General features: G+C 40.9%; 1 protein-coding gene across 2 annotated transcripts; it reads right to left on the bottom strand.

Annotated features, from left to right (window-relative positions):
• Window positions 1-16: 16 nt before the first annotated feature.
• vwa5b2 (von Willebrand factor A domain containing 5B2) lies at window positions 17-16298 on the bottom strand. Of its 2 annotated transcripts, XM_016679590.1 has the most exons (22): window positions 16159-16298; window positions 15745-15926; window positions 13016-13196; window positions 12394-12615; window positions 11318-11543; window positions 11063-11220; window positions 10107-10238; window positions 9889-10013; window positions 9616-9792; window positions 9413-9523; window positions 8164-8366; window positions 7575-7689; window positions 6844-7029; window positions 6336-6552; window positions 5921-6252; window positions 5588-5825; window positions 4848-5183; window positions 4620-4757; window positions 4116-4244; window positions 3548-3653; window positions 3218-3341; window positions 17-2298 (listed from the first exon to the last, which is right to left on the bottom strand). In XM_016679590.1, exons 3-22 carry the CDS (start codon window positions 13152-13154, stop codon window positions 1537-1539), a joined length of 4176 nt encoding a protein of 1391 aa, XP_016535076.1. In that variant the 5' UTR covers window positions 13155-13196; window positions 15745-15926; window positions 16159-16298; the 3' UTR covers window positions 17-1536. The 2 variants fall into 2 exon arrangements, with proteins under 2 accessions (XP_016535076.1, XP_007568010.1); XM_007567948.2 differs by lacking the exons at window positions 15745-15926; window positions 16159-16298 and having other exon boundaries at window positions 13016-14267.
• Between the last annotated feature and the right edge of the window lie 1162 nt (window positions 16299-17460).

The raw sequence follows: 17460 nt of genomic DNA, 5'->3' as shown, positions 1-17460 counted from the left end.
ACTTGGACAAATAAAACACAGATTGAAACTTTTATTCCTTTTGTACACAGTACAACAAATGCTTAGCTTCCATTACGTTTTACTATTATGTCGATTGTGTGAGCTAAACTTTCACCAGTTTATCTAATAACCAACGTGACAATCATTGACTGATTCTTTGTTTGGCATAAAATACATAGCAGACTTTAAACTACAGTCTAACCTACGAAAAGCTTATTCAGATGGTCAAGGCATTCCTGTGTTTGCATAAAGCAAATTCATAATAAAAGGTCACTATTGTAAATTGGGGTGGATTTGGCACCGATTTACAGTATCAACCTAATAAAGTACAGCTTTTGTTATCCAGTCGTGAAAAAAGTAAGACGCCCTACAACAGCCTATGTCTCTTTCTATTGAGCTTGGGCATTTGGATATTTCATATCAGATCATTCTAGTAATATACATAAGATAAAACTAAAGAGAGAGAGAATACATAAATTTTATACAAAATGAAATAAAAATGATAATTCTGATTAGGAATGAGTTAGGACTGCCTCACATTTATTACTTTTTATCAAGTGCAAATGACTGGAACGTTGTGAGGCAACATTTTCAAGGCGATTTGCCCAGTTTAAACCTCAGTCATTTATGTTTGGTGTGATCCTGTCTGTTGAAGTGAGAGTGAAGATGAAGGTGAGACAAGTTTTACTCACTGAAGTTAAAAGAGAAAAGTGTTCTTTGCTCTCTTAAGAAAAACAGAAAGCCAGACTTAATTTGGTAATGGAGAATGCAGATAAACACCAGGGCTTCTGGAATAATGTTCTTTGGACAGATGAGTCTACATGAAATGTATTTGGGCATCAGAAGAGAGGATATGTTTGGCATAAATCAAACAGCCTTCCAGGAAAAGAACCTCATATCAACTGTGAAGCACAGAGGTGCAAGTGTCATTATTTGAGAATGCTTTGCTATTGCAGGACATGGCAGCTCACCCTTACAGAATCCACCATTATTCTGCCACGTATCAGAGGACGCAAGACTTAGAATAATAATTAAAAAAAAAACTAAAGACGAAGGCAGAACGGGTCCTTCCAGAATGACAGTGCCGCCCAAATTAACAGTGAATTCACCAAGAACCACTAAGAAATGGAAAGTCAAAGCCCAGATCGGATTTTCGTGAGACATTTTGGAGTGACTTGAAACCCCTCAAACATCTCTCAGCTGAATGTGAGGAGTGGGATAAAGTTTCCTTAGCGCAATGTCAGAGACTGGCAGGTGGATACAAGCAGTGACTGAAGTCATTTCAAAGGGGCAAAGAGTAGCTATTAGTGGGTGTGGTCTTCTAGAGTTTTGCTCATTTATTTCCTTTCCTTAATGAGGAAAACAATTTTCATTTTTGTTTACTTATAAACACTTTGTTTCGTCAAAATTTCTTGCTAAGTACAGCTCAACATGTGAACATTTCTTAAAACCAAAATAAATTAAAAAAATAGTTGGGGTGTCCTAATTTTTTCCGCATGACTGTAGATTTGTTTTTGTACCTCTGAACTGACTGTCTCACACATTATTGGGGTTATAACACAGTATGTTGAGCTTGATGTTTTCATCCCAGTGGCGCAGCAGCAGAAACAGCTGTCTGGCTGCTCCTCTTAGACCTGCAAGGTCCACTCCCTCCGGCAGTTTCTGACAGCGCAGCCAGAAGTCTGCTTTCGCTGCCACCAGCTCCCACTCCATGAAGTAGCCAGCACACCGGTGCTCCAGCCACGCCAGAGCGACGGCGGTGGCCCAGGTGGAGCCTTCTAGATCTTCCTGAGCTAACTGGCTGCTACCCTGGAGGTCTGCTAGCTCTGCTGAAGTCCCCTCGTATATATCAGTCTCTGAACCACGGCCGCTGTCGGCTTGTCCAAGGCTTTGACTGTGAGAGGGGCCGATAGACAGCTCCAAGGATCCCTCCTCAGAGCTCGGGAGATCAGGGGGAGAGGTGACAGGGTCTCGGTCCGACAAATGTCTTCGCAGAAGCCTCGACTCCAAAATCAAAGGGTTGTCTACTGGAGTGTGGTGGAAGGGAGGAGCAGCCGGTTTGGCCAGAGAGCATGAGGAAGGAGAAAAGGTGACGTGGTGAATCGTGGGGGCACCTGGAGGCTTGGCAGAGGTGGACAAAGAGGGAGCGCTGGGAGAAGTGCAGCGAAAGGCTGGGCTGAGGCTACGTCGGTGAAGGCTGTAAGGCGATGCTCTCTTAAGGCGGTCCAGCGGGATTTGGACACACTCTGAGTACATCGCCGTCAGGAGAAAAGCCCCTGATGCAAGTTGTAAATGCACCTAAGAAAAGGACCATAAATTAGTGTTAAGACCAATGAAAAAGATACACTGAACATACTGTTAAGAACATACACTCAATACTGAGATGAGAAGAAGGCCCAGCAGAGACTGTACTTTCAAAGGCAACTCAAGGAGCACAACCTGCCAGAGGAGCTGCTGGTCATTGTTCACACTGGCCTTATTCAGTCCGCTGTGTGCACATCCATCACTATGAGGCTCACCCACAAAACAAGACAGGTTCAAACTGCAACAAACGATTAGGTCTGCAGAGAGGATAATCTGAACTGATCTTCCCTCCATCTAGGGCTTGTAGAAAAAAAAATAAAGGTAGCTAACACCTCTGCAGTCCCCACACACCCTAGACACAAACTAGTTAGACTTTAAGTTTCAGTCAAATTCCTTATTTGTGTGGACAAACTTGACAAAGCAGGTGTTCTTGATTTGCACCCTTACTGCCTGTGTCTTCCATCTTCCTTTTGACAATCGTCCACCAATTCTTTACAGGGTTCATGTCAGGCACGTTTGCTGACCAGACTAGTTCAGGTCAATAGCTACAATCAATAGCTTCTCAATGGAACCAAACTGGTCTAACATTTCCTGGTAGAGAAGATGATTGCACTGACTGGACTTGATAAAGCAAAGGAGATAAACACCAGTAGACGACATGGTTCTGAAAATCCTCACTTAATGTAAGTAACCGGACCTCACGCTGCTCGACTTCCCAATGGAAACGCAATGTTTACTTTCATGGAAATAGAAATTTACACCACTGAGCACCAGTCTCTTGGCTCAGCGTGTATGTAGTATCTAATAGCATAGAACAATGTGAGTGTAATGCCATTAATACATTAACAATTACACCATGTTTAACAATAAAAAGAAAATATTATGGCTTGTGCTGGACGTGGATCCACCTCACCAGGGGCTGGTAGTCTGGAGTTTCACTCTCTGGCTGTTTGTCGGTCTCTGCTGACAGACAGTGAGATTTGAGGGGAACCTGCTTTCCGGATGAAATAGAGGACCTGAGTCGACCCAGCTGGAACCTGCAAAAACCAAAACGTTTTACTCTAAAAACAATGCAAGCACAGACGAGACTTGAACAGCAAATGGTTAATGATACCAAAATAATTGTGCCTAGAATGTTACTTGTCCTGGAGTCTATTTAGGGCCTACATTTATGAGTTCTTTATCACCCATCTCACACTGAATTTGACATATTCTTTCACAGAGATTAGAATATAAACTTTACCTGGTACTAAAGAAGCTCTCCATTGACTTGCTCTCTATAGATCGCTGTGAACGATTGCACGACATCCCTGTTGTTACAGTAGCCATGGAACAGTATCCACCTGCTTCTGAGATAGGATTGTTGAAGGAAAACATTAAACAAGAATGTTTCAAACATGGTGTGAATATTAGATTTATTCTAAAATATCTATATATTTTAGAAGAATGGAATTTTACTTTAAAAATGAATCATACTGTATTTTCTGTTTTTCTTTGAGCATGCAGGACAATATTACATGAAAATGAGTTTGCCTCGTTAGTGTTGAGGTAGAATAAAAAGGGACAGATACAACTGTAGTGCTGAATTGAAATAAAGACCTTTAAAAATTTACATATTTTGCGTTTTCCTAGACTGAAGGTTTTGTGAAGCAAGAGAAGTGTCCCCTGAGTGTCGCCATTGTTGTCAGTATCCACTAATATTCCAAGATGTAAGCTGACAGAAGTGTCAGCTCTATTTGAAAGAAACTCAAAGACTTATGTAAAGTTTGGTTCAAAGAAGTAGGTGCTGGTATCTTTTTGGTGTGGTCTACCTGTAAAGTTCCTGGTGTCTTCAGCCTCTTCACTTTCGCCACTGATCCGCCGTCTTCCCAGACCGGCAGAATAGACCCTCTGCCTGCGACCTCCAGGCTGAGAAGTTTGCCTGTTCCCCATATGAATCCCTACACGAACAAAAGCATAACCAGCAATCTGGCATCTGAAATAAAACATGATCCTCGTCTTTTTACCCATATAATTCATGACCCTATAGCATGTCTAATTCAAATGCTAATTCAGAAACAAACAGGTTGTTTCTCCCTTCTGCTCTCCGATATGTTCAGTGGAATTTTATTTGATAGACCAATGCAAGGTGGGTCATAATTTTGAAGTGAAAGAACAGGGATAGAAAGTCAACACTGTGTAGAAGAATCCTCTACAATTTTATCTGCAGGCCTTTTTGGATTTGTTTCTTCAAGCATTGCACATTTGGTACAAACAACACTGTCAAAAAGTGAAACCATGAAGCTTTTCATAGCCAATGTAACTTCAGAACATACCTGTGTTTCGGACGTCTGTGCTCTCTGCCAAGCCTTTGCTTGTGCTGCCATTGGTAATGGTGAAGGCTGTGTACATGCATATGATGTTACAGTGCTTGCTTGTCTGAATAGCCTTCATACGATACCGTTTACCTGACCCTGAACGGAAATAAATGTAAGTGACAGCACATTTATTTCCGTTGTTACGGAAATAAATGTGACATTGATAGTGTGTGTAGCGATCATCACCATGTCCAGTTTCGCTCTCTTTTTCTGCCAGCTTTTCAAAGTCCCTTATTACTGAGCGAGCCGTCAGGTGGTGAATGATCTCCTCCCATGGCTTTCCTACATCGTCCCCACCAATTCCACATTCATTGACCCCAGTGGTGTCCTGGTCTTCCAGTGGCCAGAGATGTCCCATGTCCACAGTAACCTCCCAGGACACAGGTTTGCCACTCAGCAGACCATGAATGATGGAGTGACACTGACCTTGGGGAGGATCTTCAGGCTGAGCAGCAGTAAATAGATACTCTGGGTCAGTGAGGCTGTCCCAGTCCAGTGGCGAAGCAGGAAACAGGAGTCCATCTGGAGGATTCAAAAGAGAAAAGAGTCGCAGCATTGTGTTGTGTGGATATTTTCCTACAATATGGACAATTGTTCTTCACACAATAGATGGCATCATGAGGAAATGTGTGTAAATATGAAAGAAGCAGCTCAAGATATCAGTCAGGACCATGAACCTTGGGTACAAATGGGTCTTTCAAATGGACAATCAACCAAAATATACTGCCCAAGTTGTTAAAAGGTGACTTGAGGTCAATAAAGTCATTGTTTTGGAGTGATCACTGAAAAGATCTGACGTGATTTAATGTTGTATATTCAGACAAAAAAAACATGTCTTTTTAAAAGTTGCATATTGATATCTGGTTTAAACGCTATGTAATGAAACTGAATTAGGAAAAGTATCTTTTGCGTTCTTTCTTACTCACTGGAGTCAGTCAGGCTTCTGTGGGAAACTGTCCCTCTTGATGGAGGCCTTGTTTCTCCGTCACTTTCATCTAACCGTCCTCCAAGAGTCTGGTCAAAGGAGACCCTCTCAAGAGCTCTCCGGAGGCGATGCATTTCCAGTTCACCCTGTGGTGATGAAAAACTCCTTGCCGCCATTGTAGAACGAGCTAATGCTTTCTGTCTCCTTCGAGACACCTCGCCTCCATCCAGATGCCCATTCTGATGGCACAAAAATAAAAATGAAGGAAGTCCAAATTAAGTGTAGACTCTCAATCTAATTTAATAATGGGTAAAACTTATCCTTTTATTCTCACCTTTTTAGCAACGTTGTCAGGAGTTTCCGCTGAAAGGTTTTGTTGCCATGCTGGGTCCGCCCAGCGAGATAAGGATGATGGCTCTGGAGGGGCCATCCTCTCAAGGCCTTGTGGTAAAGACCCTGTTTCCAATACTGGACCAGAGGAGTGGGTATCAGAAAGAAAGCCCCCACCTGCAGAGTCAGAGCTTGAGGCATGAATGTGTACGTGGGACTGTGTCTGAAGACTTCGCTCGCTGCTCAGGGAGCAGTGAGTGAGAACATACTGCTCCTGAATGTAGGAGCTCTGCTGGATCCTCTGCCTTATATCGCTGGACCAGTCCAGCTCCACACCTGGTTTGGACAAAAAGACAGCTGTGAAACACCATGGATACAATGTCTCCAGATCTAAATCAGCTTAGTGACCTGTGTGTCACCTGGGCTTATTCCAAGGTCAGTCTCTCTGGCACAAGAAAACTCCGATGAAATTTCTCTTGAAATTTCTCTCAGAGCCTCCTCCAGCTCGGTTCTGTCGGAGTGCGTCACCACAGGCATGAGCTCAGATGAAGGAGGCGGCGAAAGCTCATCATTCGAGTGGGTGAAAACAGAACCCACGGAGTCACGGTGCACACCTCTGGAGTCCCTATCTTGGCACTGGACAAGAAAAATGTATGCACATATTTTTACTTTTTGAGGTTTCTTCCCATTGTGCAGACTTACAATAAGAAAAGTTAATAGGTTTGCTTTGGATTATATGTGAAACCAACAGAGACTTTTGTCTACTTGTGAAGTGGATTATTCATATATTATACAAATATATTGTATGTGAATTAACAAATAGGGTGCTGTAAGTATTCTCTTCTGTTTTTCTGTGAAAAGGCAAGCTAACATTCAGTCTGTGAATGTACAAAAGGTCAAGCTCCAAATCAAATCGTGACACCATACCTCTGTCTTCTTTGCTTTGAAATTTGTCATGTCGTAAAGAGTGCAGTATCCAACTAGGCGATCTCCGGGGTACAAAGGAGGAATTTCATTGGGTGAAAGGAGGGCCTCCATGTTCTCTGGCAGGTACCAGTCAATCCGAACATCCGTCAGAACAGGTTCGAAGGCCTTCTTTAGAGACTTGATTAACTACAACAGAGTTGAGAACCAAATCACAACAAGTTCAGGATTCGGTTTTGGCCACTGCACCAAGATGGATACCATCTCTCCTAACGACCGTAGTCAAAACGTGAGGTTTTCAGTCTGTCGTATTCTGACAGCACCACAATCTCAACTGGTCAGACACCAATTCTGTAGAATTATCTCCATTGAACTTTTTCATTACTTACTTCTGTTTTGAATTAAATTATTTATCATTGCGTTTAATCTCATTGCCCTGTTTTTACTTTTATTTTCTTCTCAAATGTCTCTTTGTATTTATTTATTTATTTATTTATTTATTTATTTATTTATTTATTTATTTATTATTGTAGTTGATAGTATTCTAGTTTTAAGACATTTTTGTACGAGTTGACTCTGAAAAAACTGCCCAAAACCTTTGTCATCTAAAATATTTAACCGGTCATATGATGATGAAAATGTCATGTCGATACAAAAAAATAGCAAGAATTTAACTGTAGCTGCTGTGTGGTTCATGTTTCTCCAGAAGATGGCAGTGCTGTGCTGGTGTTGACCTTGGGCTGGAGTCTTTCTTCATCACCGAAGAACTCTGTGGTCCCTCCAGTCAGTTTGGCAATTCCCTGAAGGAGTCTCCTGCAGGCTCGGGGACCGAGGCCGAGGCCAAAGCATCTAGAGAAATATGATATATGAAAGAGTTGGATTTTAAAACAACAAACAGACACACACTCACATCTGATTGCAATATTAACTGCAATCAGGTTTGAGAATAAAGAACAGCAAACAAGTGCGTACGTTTCAAAGACACAGCTGAGATGCCTTGGAGAAAGTCAGTCCACCAGGAGAATACTAATGAGGTAGAAATGGAGTTATTCTGCATGGGGGAAATTGATGGGCGTGACTCTTACTGCAGAGCAGAGCACTTAACGGGATTACTGGGCGGGGCTGATTTATTTATTTATTTTTTCCTTTTTCATTTTTTCAGTTCAATTCCGCAATATGTGTCCCTCCTTTTTTTTATTTCTCTATCTCCACAATAATTTCATAATTTCACCTGTTGTCCACTGTGAATTTTCGACAGTGTGACATAATACCCCCTCATTCAAACGTTGTTTTCCTTTCCATGTCCGCACATGGTTTCCGTACCTGCCAGCACATGTGTTTCTGCGAACCAACTCCAGCACCTTAGCCACATTGCTGATGGAGCCGTCAGTGATGATAAAGACCTGCCGTGGATATGAACGCTGCATGGGCTGCTGGTAGAGCCAGGACAGCGCCCCCTGAAGGTTGGTCCCGCGCATATCCGCTCTCATCCTCTGGATGTACTCATAGGCCTGCATTAGAGTCACCTGGATGTAAGTAGCGCATAAAAAATATGGGTGCAATCAGATTCGTTGTAAAGCAGTAGACGACACCTGTTCCAACTGACTGGCAGAACAATCAGCAAATTAAATTGTTTTATTGTTTGATGTTAAACGCTCATATTAACCTACAGGAAAATAATCGAATCAGACGCTCTCTAATAAAGACAGCACACACATATAGCTTAGCACCTGCTTTAGAACAAACTGTAGAAAAAACATCCCTGTTAGAACAGGAGCCAGAAGGACATCTCGAGTGAAAATGCATGAAAGGCCACCATATGGTGTGGAGAATGTGCAAAGACTGTTTGTCCTTCCAGTCCCTGGTCTGGATTAAACCTGATACTCTGCTACTAAGGCAACCCAAGAAGAAACCCTGTGGCCAGATTGGAGAGCAGCACAGATCGTCCAGCATGGTTAAACAACATCGACATTCAGGTTACAAGAACTAAATGATGCATGTATGTTCTCTCGCATAAAAAAAGAAGAATTTACGACATGTTTTTTTTTTTTTTAACAAGGGATGGATTTGCAATCTTGTGAACTCACTGTCTGCGTCTTATAGGCTTAGAGTGAAGGTCATTGCCCCTGTTCTTAGCATCTCTAGTGAAGTTGTTTTAAAGCTTTAAAATATATTCATATTTACCACTGTAGGACAATCTCACACTGAGAATTTTAGTAGCAAGCCAAACTGTAATTTCAGCCCAATTCTTTAATGGGTAAATCAAATCTTGTCTCCATAAAACAAACCCTTTATCCACCTGGACAACTTAATGAGTTAAAGTGTAGAAATAAAACTTACATCTACTCTAAAGAGGTTTTTGCTAAAAAAAAAAATCTTAACACTAAATATTTCTCCCCATTGAATTCATGTGCTCAAAATAAACGTTGGATTTGAAGATTGCCCACAACAGAATATTAATTTATCTGAAGACTAAATATATTGACTTGGGGTTGCTAATTAATGCGACTGACCTGGTAAATAAGACACTGATAGGAAACATTTCTAACAAACATCACTGTGTAAAACTAACATCAGTGCAGAGCTTGCTGGAGGTAAACAGAGGCTTGATGGTGGTCCCAAAGCCAACTATGTTGAGCATTGTACCAGTGGGTAGACTCTTCAGGGCCACTGCCACGGCTTCCTGGGGAAGCAACACATTGGCGTGACATCAAGACATATTCTACCTCAAAACCTAAAATAAACTACTTTCTGGCAGTTTTCAGTGCATCTGACCTTCACACGCTGTATTTTAGTGCCACTCATGCTGCCGCTGCGATCGATTAGGAACAGCAACTCTCTGGTGGCTTTGTGCAGCTCCAGAGGCTCGGACAGTAAGTCAGGACAGAAGTTGAGCATGAGGACGGGGCTGCAGAGGATGTCTTTGTGGTATCGTCTACGGATGTACTCCAGCTTCCCGAGAGCAAAGTTAGCACATGCAGGTTAGATGGACGTAAGATAAACATGTAAAAGAGATAAAAAAAAAAAACATTCGTAAGAATATCTTACCCTTCTCTCAGATTCTGAGTCTTTGCACGTGTATCGAATGTAATCCCGGCGAGAGCAGATCTGTTGTTCATACTGGCTGAAGGACAGTCTGCCTTTCTCCACGATGACCAATGGACTGTGAGGTTCTGTGGAAGGATGTTGCATTTAAAACGGTAGCCTCGTGCTTATAAATCAGGATGTGCTTCCAAACATTTCACTGGCAGATTGTCTTTACTCACCACTGAGGTGCAATATTATCTCTATGTGTCTGTCATATGGATGCTCCTGAGCCAAAGTAATATAGGTGGCAGATGCACTTTGGGCACTAGGATCTGCATCTGCTCTCAGGGCATGTGTAGGGCTCTCCAAGCCTAAAGCAAGGTAAAGTGTCATCAAGGAAAAAAACAATTATTATGATGATTATTTTAATGGACATACAGTGGCTTGTTGAAATATTCAGATGGAGAAGGAGGTGGGTAGAGGGATTTTATGTGGTAGACCAACAAAAAAAATGATGGAATGGGAAGAAGATCAGAGTTGTTTTTTCTTTTCTTTTGACCAATAAAAACTTGGACAGTGTTGCGTTCAGTCCCTTGGACTTACTACTTTGAAGAACTTTCTAGAACATTTTGCTGAATTTACAGCTTCACCTCGTCTATGGCATGCCTCTACCATCTTTGCACATCAAGAAAAGGACATTTTTGCCCGTTTACTCTATGCAACATTGCTCATACTCACTCGGATCAAGTTTAGCCACATATACTCAATTGCACAAAGATTTGAAGTGTGAGTTGACTTTTGAAAACATAAATACCCTTTGACCTAAAACATTTCATTGTAACTTTAGCTGTATGTTTATGCTTGTTGTCCTGCTGGAAATATAAGGCTGAATATAAGTATATAAGGCTGAATTCAAGAGTGTGGTTCCGTTTTCAGGTAACATGATGAAATATGAGACGAAATCAAAGAGTGTAAATAAATGCTTCAAGGTAATTTAGTCAGAATTTGCAGGGTAAATTTTATTAGCTAATCTTTTTCCTCCCTTATGCTTCACATTTTTTTGCGTTGGCTGTGTTGCGACTCAGGTTTTTCCTCTGCAGCTCAATAATTAAATTGTAAGCTCCTGTTCCCGCATTTCATAATCATTTAGTCAAGAACTACAGAATCAGACTTATTTCAGAAGACGAGACAGTACCAGCCAGCAGACAGGCGCCTCTGACCAGCAGCTGGAAGTTGAGTTCATACGGTGCCAGACTGACAGCAGGACTGGAAAAGAGGCCATGAGAGCACTGCTGCTCAGAGTCTGAAGCCCGATCCTGCTTCCCTGAGGTAGCACCGAAACAGCTGGTTGCTCTAAAACAAGAAATTACTTATACAAGTTATCAATCCATGACACACATGTTACATTTTTTTTATTCACATACTACCCTAAACAAGCAAATATAATTACCCAGTTTCCTCAGACTTTCCTCCATTTTCACTTTTGCTTGCAGTCAACTGGCCGGTTACAACCGGAGTAAGCAGCGTTGGGTAGACGATACGGATAGCTCCGTTTTCCATAGTAGGGAGTTCTAGAGTGGTGCTGATGATGACGGACACTATGTCCATAGGGCCAATAACTCCACAACCCACAATGAATGTGGTTCTTTCCAGGTCTTCATCCAAAATGAGGTGTCCTTAGATCAAAATACTGACATCAATAAAATATTCAGGACCTGTCCACAGAAACGGTCTTGTCATTTTTAATCTCTCCACCACCAAGAATAAAGACCTGAGTATTTCAGGGGCAAAATCTGCACAAGACTAGAAAGGGGCGTAAAACTAGTCGGCAAGCAGCTTGGGGAAAAGGTGACAAGTGTTGGTTTGATTATTAGGAAGTATCTTAAAGTGACCGTCAGTCACCTTTCATGAAAGTTCTTGGAACATGGAGTGAAGGACGAGTCCATAACTGCAAGAGAGAAGCTTGGCAATGATGCTAAGGCAGTTTGGACCACAGTCTTAAAGAAACCCGACTGAAGCGCAGTAGTTATGCTTTGAAAAATGGAAATCTTGCTGTAGTGGCACATTTGCAAATGAACATCCAAATGCTTTAGACAAAACTTGAGACAAAGTATGAATTAAATAAACTTTTTGGCATCAACTTGACTCAAGAAGACAATCCCCACAGCTAAGCATGGAGATGGAAACATTATGCTTTCGTGCTGTTTTTCTTTTACAAGGTACTGGATGACTTTATCAAATTGAACAGTACAGTCAACAAAACAACTCACAATGTGGCATTACAATTACAGGAAACGTGGAATTTCACTCTATTTGGAGTTTTATTGCTAATTAATTCAGCAACAAGCAAAGAGACGGCTTGTTTAGATCTTATCAAATCTGGATTAATCGAAATAGAATTGTTTATGTCTGTTTGAAAATTATTTTTGGTTAATTACAATATGCAACTAAAAAAACATCTTCAAAGGTTCCCTACCATTTCTTTTATGACAACCACATGAATTGATCCGTCTCTCTCGTCCTCACCGTTGGTGCATTGCATGTCCAGGCCAGACATCCCGCAGCAGCAGCAGCTCCACGCCTGGCCGCTCCCGTAGTGTCCATCAAGACCAGATCCAGGGCAGCACTCCAAACAGCAGTCCTTCAGCTTTCCTCTGCTCTGGATCTGCACTCCCACCAGCCGCCCTGCAATCATGGCCTCAAATCCCACCACAACCTCCTTTTCCTCAAGAGGGTACACAAACACACCTGAACACAGACAGACAGCAATGCCGGGTTGTGAAAGGATCTCTTGGCAAATCCTGTGAGCTGAACTCTGAATATATGAAGTAAAAAAAAAACACACACAAAAAAAAAACACAGCAGTTTGAGACAACTCAAATTGCTGTGTTTTTTACTTAAAGAAATTAGTCGTTTTTCAGTAAAGCAAACTTTGTTGCATTAAAAGACCTGATCTTAAAGGACAGAGCAAATCGGTGGTGTTCCTCAGGGATCTGAACTTACATCTCTACTTATTTCTTACAATTTCCAGCAGATATTTCTGGAAAAGTCACTTTTTAAATTACAAAATATCTTATTTCCCCCATAAAACTTAGAGAAAACTACTGCAACACAAACGTTAGCTTTAAGAGCTTTATCCAAAACTCACCTTCCACAGACTCTGTGTCGGCATTGGCGTACGTGAGTTGTGCAGTGATGCCCATGGAGCAGCCATTGGCACAAGACTTGATGCATGAGGCCTTTAGCAACAATGGTTCCCAGGTGGAACGGTTTCTCAGGCCCACCATGTTTCTTCAGTATCAGAAAAAACCTTCAATGCGCTGAAAGCACTAAAATACAGCCACAGAGCTCAGAGATACAGAAGGGGAGAACTATGTGAGCTTGCATTTAAAGTCTGTCATTTTCACTCATCAAACAATCACGACAATCTTTATTCATCGGAAGCAGGCTGACAGCATAAAAAAATGAATAAGATCACTTTTGACATTTATATGCAGGCCAGGATGGTTTATATAAGCACACATTGTCTGTTGAACATGCAACCATCCTGTCACCTGTCCTGCAGCTCTTAGCAACCGCCTCTGACAGATTGTGCAGAACAGGTTTGGTCAATCATTAACGTTCTTCACTTATTACCCTATGCATCAGCTTTGCAATCAGTGGTCTGTTAGCATGCAAACCCATGTGTCCCTGCAAATATGATCTCAGCTTCACTCTTAACTCCTATATACACAAACTTAGTCGATGTGTACAGAATTATTCAGGATTATCTACCACTTAACATCTTCAGGAGCAACAGGTGCTGAGATGGGTGTGCAGATTAACAACCCAGTGGTGTGTGTGTGTGTGTGTGTGTGTGTGTGTGTGTGTTTGCTGTGAACCAAGTAATGGTCTTCTCACATCTACCTTTGTAACAAGATCAACAGCAACCATCTGGCTACTGCTCTCTCAGCTCATAACAAGCTAATAAATGCCTGGTTTGTTAAAGTGCAGCGAACTGCTGCTGCTGTTAGAAAGTTACAAAAGACGATTTGATGCTGTGAGGTACCTGGGCTCTCTGAGTTGCACGATGAAGCGATGAATACTTGAAGGATGATTACGTCTTCTAGTGGTTGTGATTATGTGGCAGATGAATGAGCACATGCAATAATTATTTATGTTTGAAACAAATATAAAGAGTACTTAGAAAGAAATAACTAAGATTGTGACCAACTCAGCTATGTAGTTTAATAAAGTAACTTACAGAGCAGTGAAAGAGTATTTGCTCCCTTAAAATGCATTCTGTTTATACATCTTCTTAAATAACAGTTTCATAAAATGAACAAGATCACAGTTTCATAAAATAAAAAAAAATAGTAATATCAGACATCCCCTTCTGCGACAGACTGGCGACCTGTCCAGGGTGTACCCCGCCTCTCGCCCGGAACGTTAGCTGGAGATAGGCACCAGCACCCCTCCCGACCCCACTGAGGGACAAGGGTGTTCAGAAAATGGATGGATGGATGGACATCCCCTTAAGAACTGGTTCTGCTACCGAGTGTTTGGAATAACACCTGGTAAATAACAAGTCAAAAAGCAAGTCTTTGCAATGATGTGACCCACTCTGCCTTGCAGAATTGTTTTAATTTAGCCACACAGGACAGTTTTCAAGTTTGAATGTCCTCTTTTTAAGTTAGCATTTCTGTCGAATTTATGTCTAGACTTTGACTATGCCACTCCAAATGTTTTTTATTTTAAAATAATGTTTTTTTAGCCAATGGCAAGTTATCAAGGTACTTTAAAAAACAAAGCAGCTCTGGAGAATCACACCACCTCTAAGTTTGACTGTCAGCACGATGTTCTTTTTTCTGACCCAAGCTTGGCTGGTGATTTCTTCCTGTTAAAGGGGCGTTTTCCTTTCCACTTTCGCCAAATGTATTATCAGGTTAAGAGTTTGCTGCAATGTCAAGAACTCAATGCCACTGCTTGGATTTCCTTAGAAGGTTTCATCAGTTGACAAAAATAAATTCAACTTGACTGCATTGTTTAAAAATTAGAATCAAATTGTAAAGCATCAAACTGACTTTGAATTGATTTGCTGCTAATTGGAGCTACGTAAATAAACAAAATTGAGTTAAATCGGATGAGTCATTGATGCGGACTTAGAGTTTCACCACTGTTCAATGTTTTTTTTTTTTTTACATTTATGGATAATGGTTTTGTGTGGTTTGCTGATGTACCAATGGCTTACAAATATCCCTGTAGCCCTTTCTGAGCTTTTTGAGTTATTTTAACCTACTTTGTGTTGTCAAGAAGGCACTGTTTTAGCTATTTAATGACAAAGCTCTTGAAGTTACAAGGTCTGAGCGTGGATTTTGAAATGAACAAAAAAAAAGTGGTTAATCAAAATTAATTGATGATTTACCTGTAGGGTCAATTATCTTTTCACAGAATCCCAGGTTAGTCTGTTGTTTTCTCTTATTCTTAACAAATAAATTCACCATTTGAAAAAAAATATTTTTGTACTTATACCACTTATTTACTTGTCTGAAATAGAAATCTGTCAGACATTTACTTTTCCACTCCCCTCTAAATAATCATATTTACTGAAACATATATGTTTCCAAAATGTGACTGGATTATCTGCATTATGTGCCAATATATATTTTTTTTCTTTTTAGTAAAAATTACTGGCACATATACAAACTACACGTAGGTAGACTGCAAGCAGGTCCCACAAAGTAAATATTCTGTATTTACACTGTGAGCTTTAATTAATTTGTCTGATGTTTGCCTTTCATTGTTGACCAACAATGAGGGCTGAACAGCTCTGTAGTTACCTAATGCCGCTTACAAACCCTACATGAGAAGCAAATAAAACCACTGGTGAACACTTACTCCACTCCTCAGTGCAATGTAGGATAATGTGCACCAGTATCTGTTCTCTGCATCACTCCACCATCGCATCAGCTCCTATAGGTTTCCCGGTTATATGTTAGAAGAGTTTTCCTGCTTAGGGATGCTGCTCTCTCCCCTCTCTCTTTCGATGTCCCCCTCCCTCTACAAATTTACCAGCCGTCCTGCATTAGGAAAGTCAGTTGTTAAAGCAAATCTGAGAATCAGAAGCAGCCTTTCCAATTCGCATGAGACAAATTGGACACTTGTTTATCTTCCATCCGTGGAATCTATAAAATTTACAGAATTTGTTGCCAGTTTAGAGGACTCTGACAAATGAAAAAAAAAAAACTATAATCGTCAATCATAGCCATGCATAAACCTACTTTTTTATGTTAATAAAAGTCATCTGCTTACCTGCATCTGTCCTGAACCGAGGAGCTGTTAAAAAAAAAAAAATATATGTTCCTGAACCTGCTGCTCAGGCACAAGCTAACACACAGCGGTAAGTCAGGCAGAGTCTGCGTTTCGTCCAGACAATTGGCCGTGATGGTAGCAGCACCATAATTCATGGCTAATGGCTTGGCTACAGAAAGGAGAGGAGGGGTGGGGATGGGGGTGTGTTCAGCCTCTTCCAACAGGTCAGTCAGACAGCAGCAGGCAGGGATAGGTGAAACCAATAGCATTTTAGACATTCTGTCTCCACTTTAATGGCTTCAACCCAGCACAATGCAGTGCAAAAGTATAGAGACGGGAGTAAGAAGATATCCAGTGCTTTGCTTGGCTGCAAGTTGATTTTTAATGTGTATGAAATTTCCCTGCCATTTATTGCTGAACTGTATTTTCTCACCCATGTTGTACCTTTTATGTGCAACACTCAGTTGTTTTCTCTTCATAAAATGGTATTTTTTTGGATGTTAGTTTTCATTGGATTTGTTTTCTGTAACTCCTGCAGCTGCGTTTTGTGCCCGAGTGAGGCGGACGGATGCAGAGAGAGAAAAAGAGTTCAGGAAAGGTCAGAATAATGGAAGACATCCCTCAGTGAAGCACTCAGGATTCTGTTTTGATGTTTGTGTTGTTTTCATCTTGAGCTACAGTCATATGGTGCCGCTGTATTTTCCATTTGTTTTATTTATTTTATTTTATTTTATTTTTTATTTTTTTGACAAAGTAGAAGGTAATTTGGGTGTAACATAAATTCTTCCATTACTAAAATGTTCTGTTTTTTGGGTGGCTGTGTGTTTGTCAGATAGGCTGATAGAGCCATTAATGTTTCCAATCTCTGTCCCATTCTGCCACCATGTGGCCTCTTTGATTTCTGAGTCCACTTTGAATTGTTTTTCCTTTACTTTTTTCCTCCATTTCAGCCTTCCTTTTTGTAAAAATGTGAATGAACTGGAGAATGATGACAAAAACGAACAATTCTTCCTCCATTTGACAGCTGTTTTCAATCACTTACTGCATATTTATGTTTCCGGGGAGGAATAAACCTGCAGTCACGGAAAATGCTCTGTGGTTTAAAGTACCATGAAATACATAGAAAAGCATTGTGTTTTGTTCATTTGTTGTTAACCAAATGCCAAGAAGAAAGAGTATCAGCAATGAGCTTGTAGAAGCAATTTCTGACCTCATCAATCTGCAAAGGACTTATGAGGCTTTTTAAAAACCAATTAAAAGTCAATGTTTTACAGCTTTATTAGCCAAACTGATGCAGAAAAC

Source organism: Poecilia formosa, unplaced genomic scaffold (assembly GCF_000485575.1).
Source record: "Poecilia formosa unplaced genomic scaffold, Poecilia_formosa-5.1.2 Scaffold215, whole genome shotgun sequence".
In the NCBI taxonomy this organism is placed as follows: domain Eukaryota; kingdom Metazoa; phylum Chordata; class Actinopteri; order Cyprinodontiformes; family Poeciliidae; genus Poecilia; species Poecilia formosa.
Note: the sequence above shows the minus strand (reverse complement) of the source record. Positions and strands in the feature narration are given on the sequence as shown.

What these genes read in the sequence shown, in the direction of transcription:
- vwa5b2 (XM_016679590.1), bottom strand. Translation starts at nt 13,154, where the DNA reads ATGGTGGGCCTGAGAAACCGTTCCACCTGGGAACCATTGTTGCTAAAG. An exon ending in GATAATATTGCACCTCAGTG is followed by an intron (nt 10,014 to 10,106) that starts GTGAGTAAAGAC and finishes ATCCTTCCACAG; the next exon opens with AACCTCACAGTCCATTGGTC. An exon ending in AGAGAGCGAAACTGGACATG is followed by an intron (nt 4,758 to 4,847) that starts GTGATGATCGCT and finishes ATTTCCGTTCAG; the next exon opens with GGTCAGGTAAACGGTATCGT.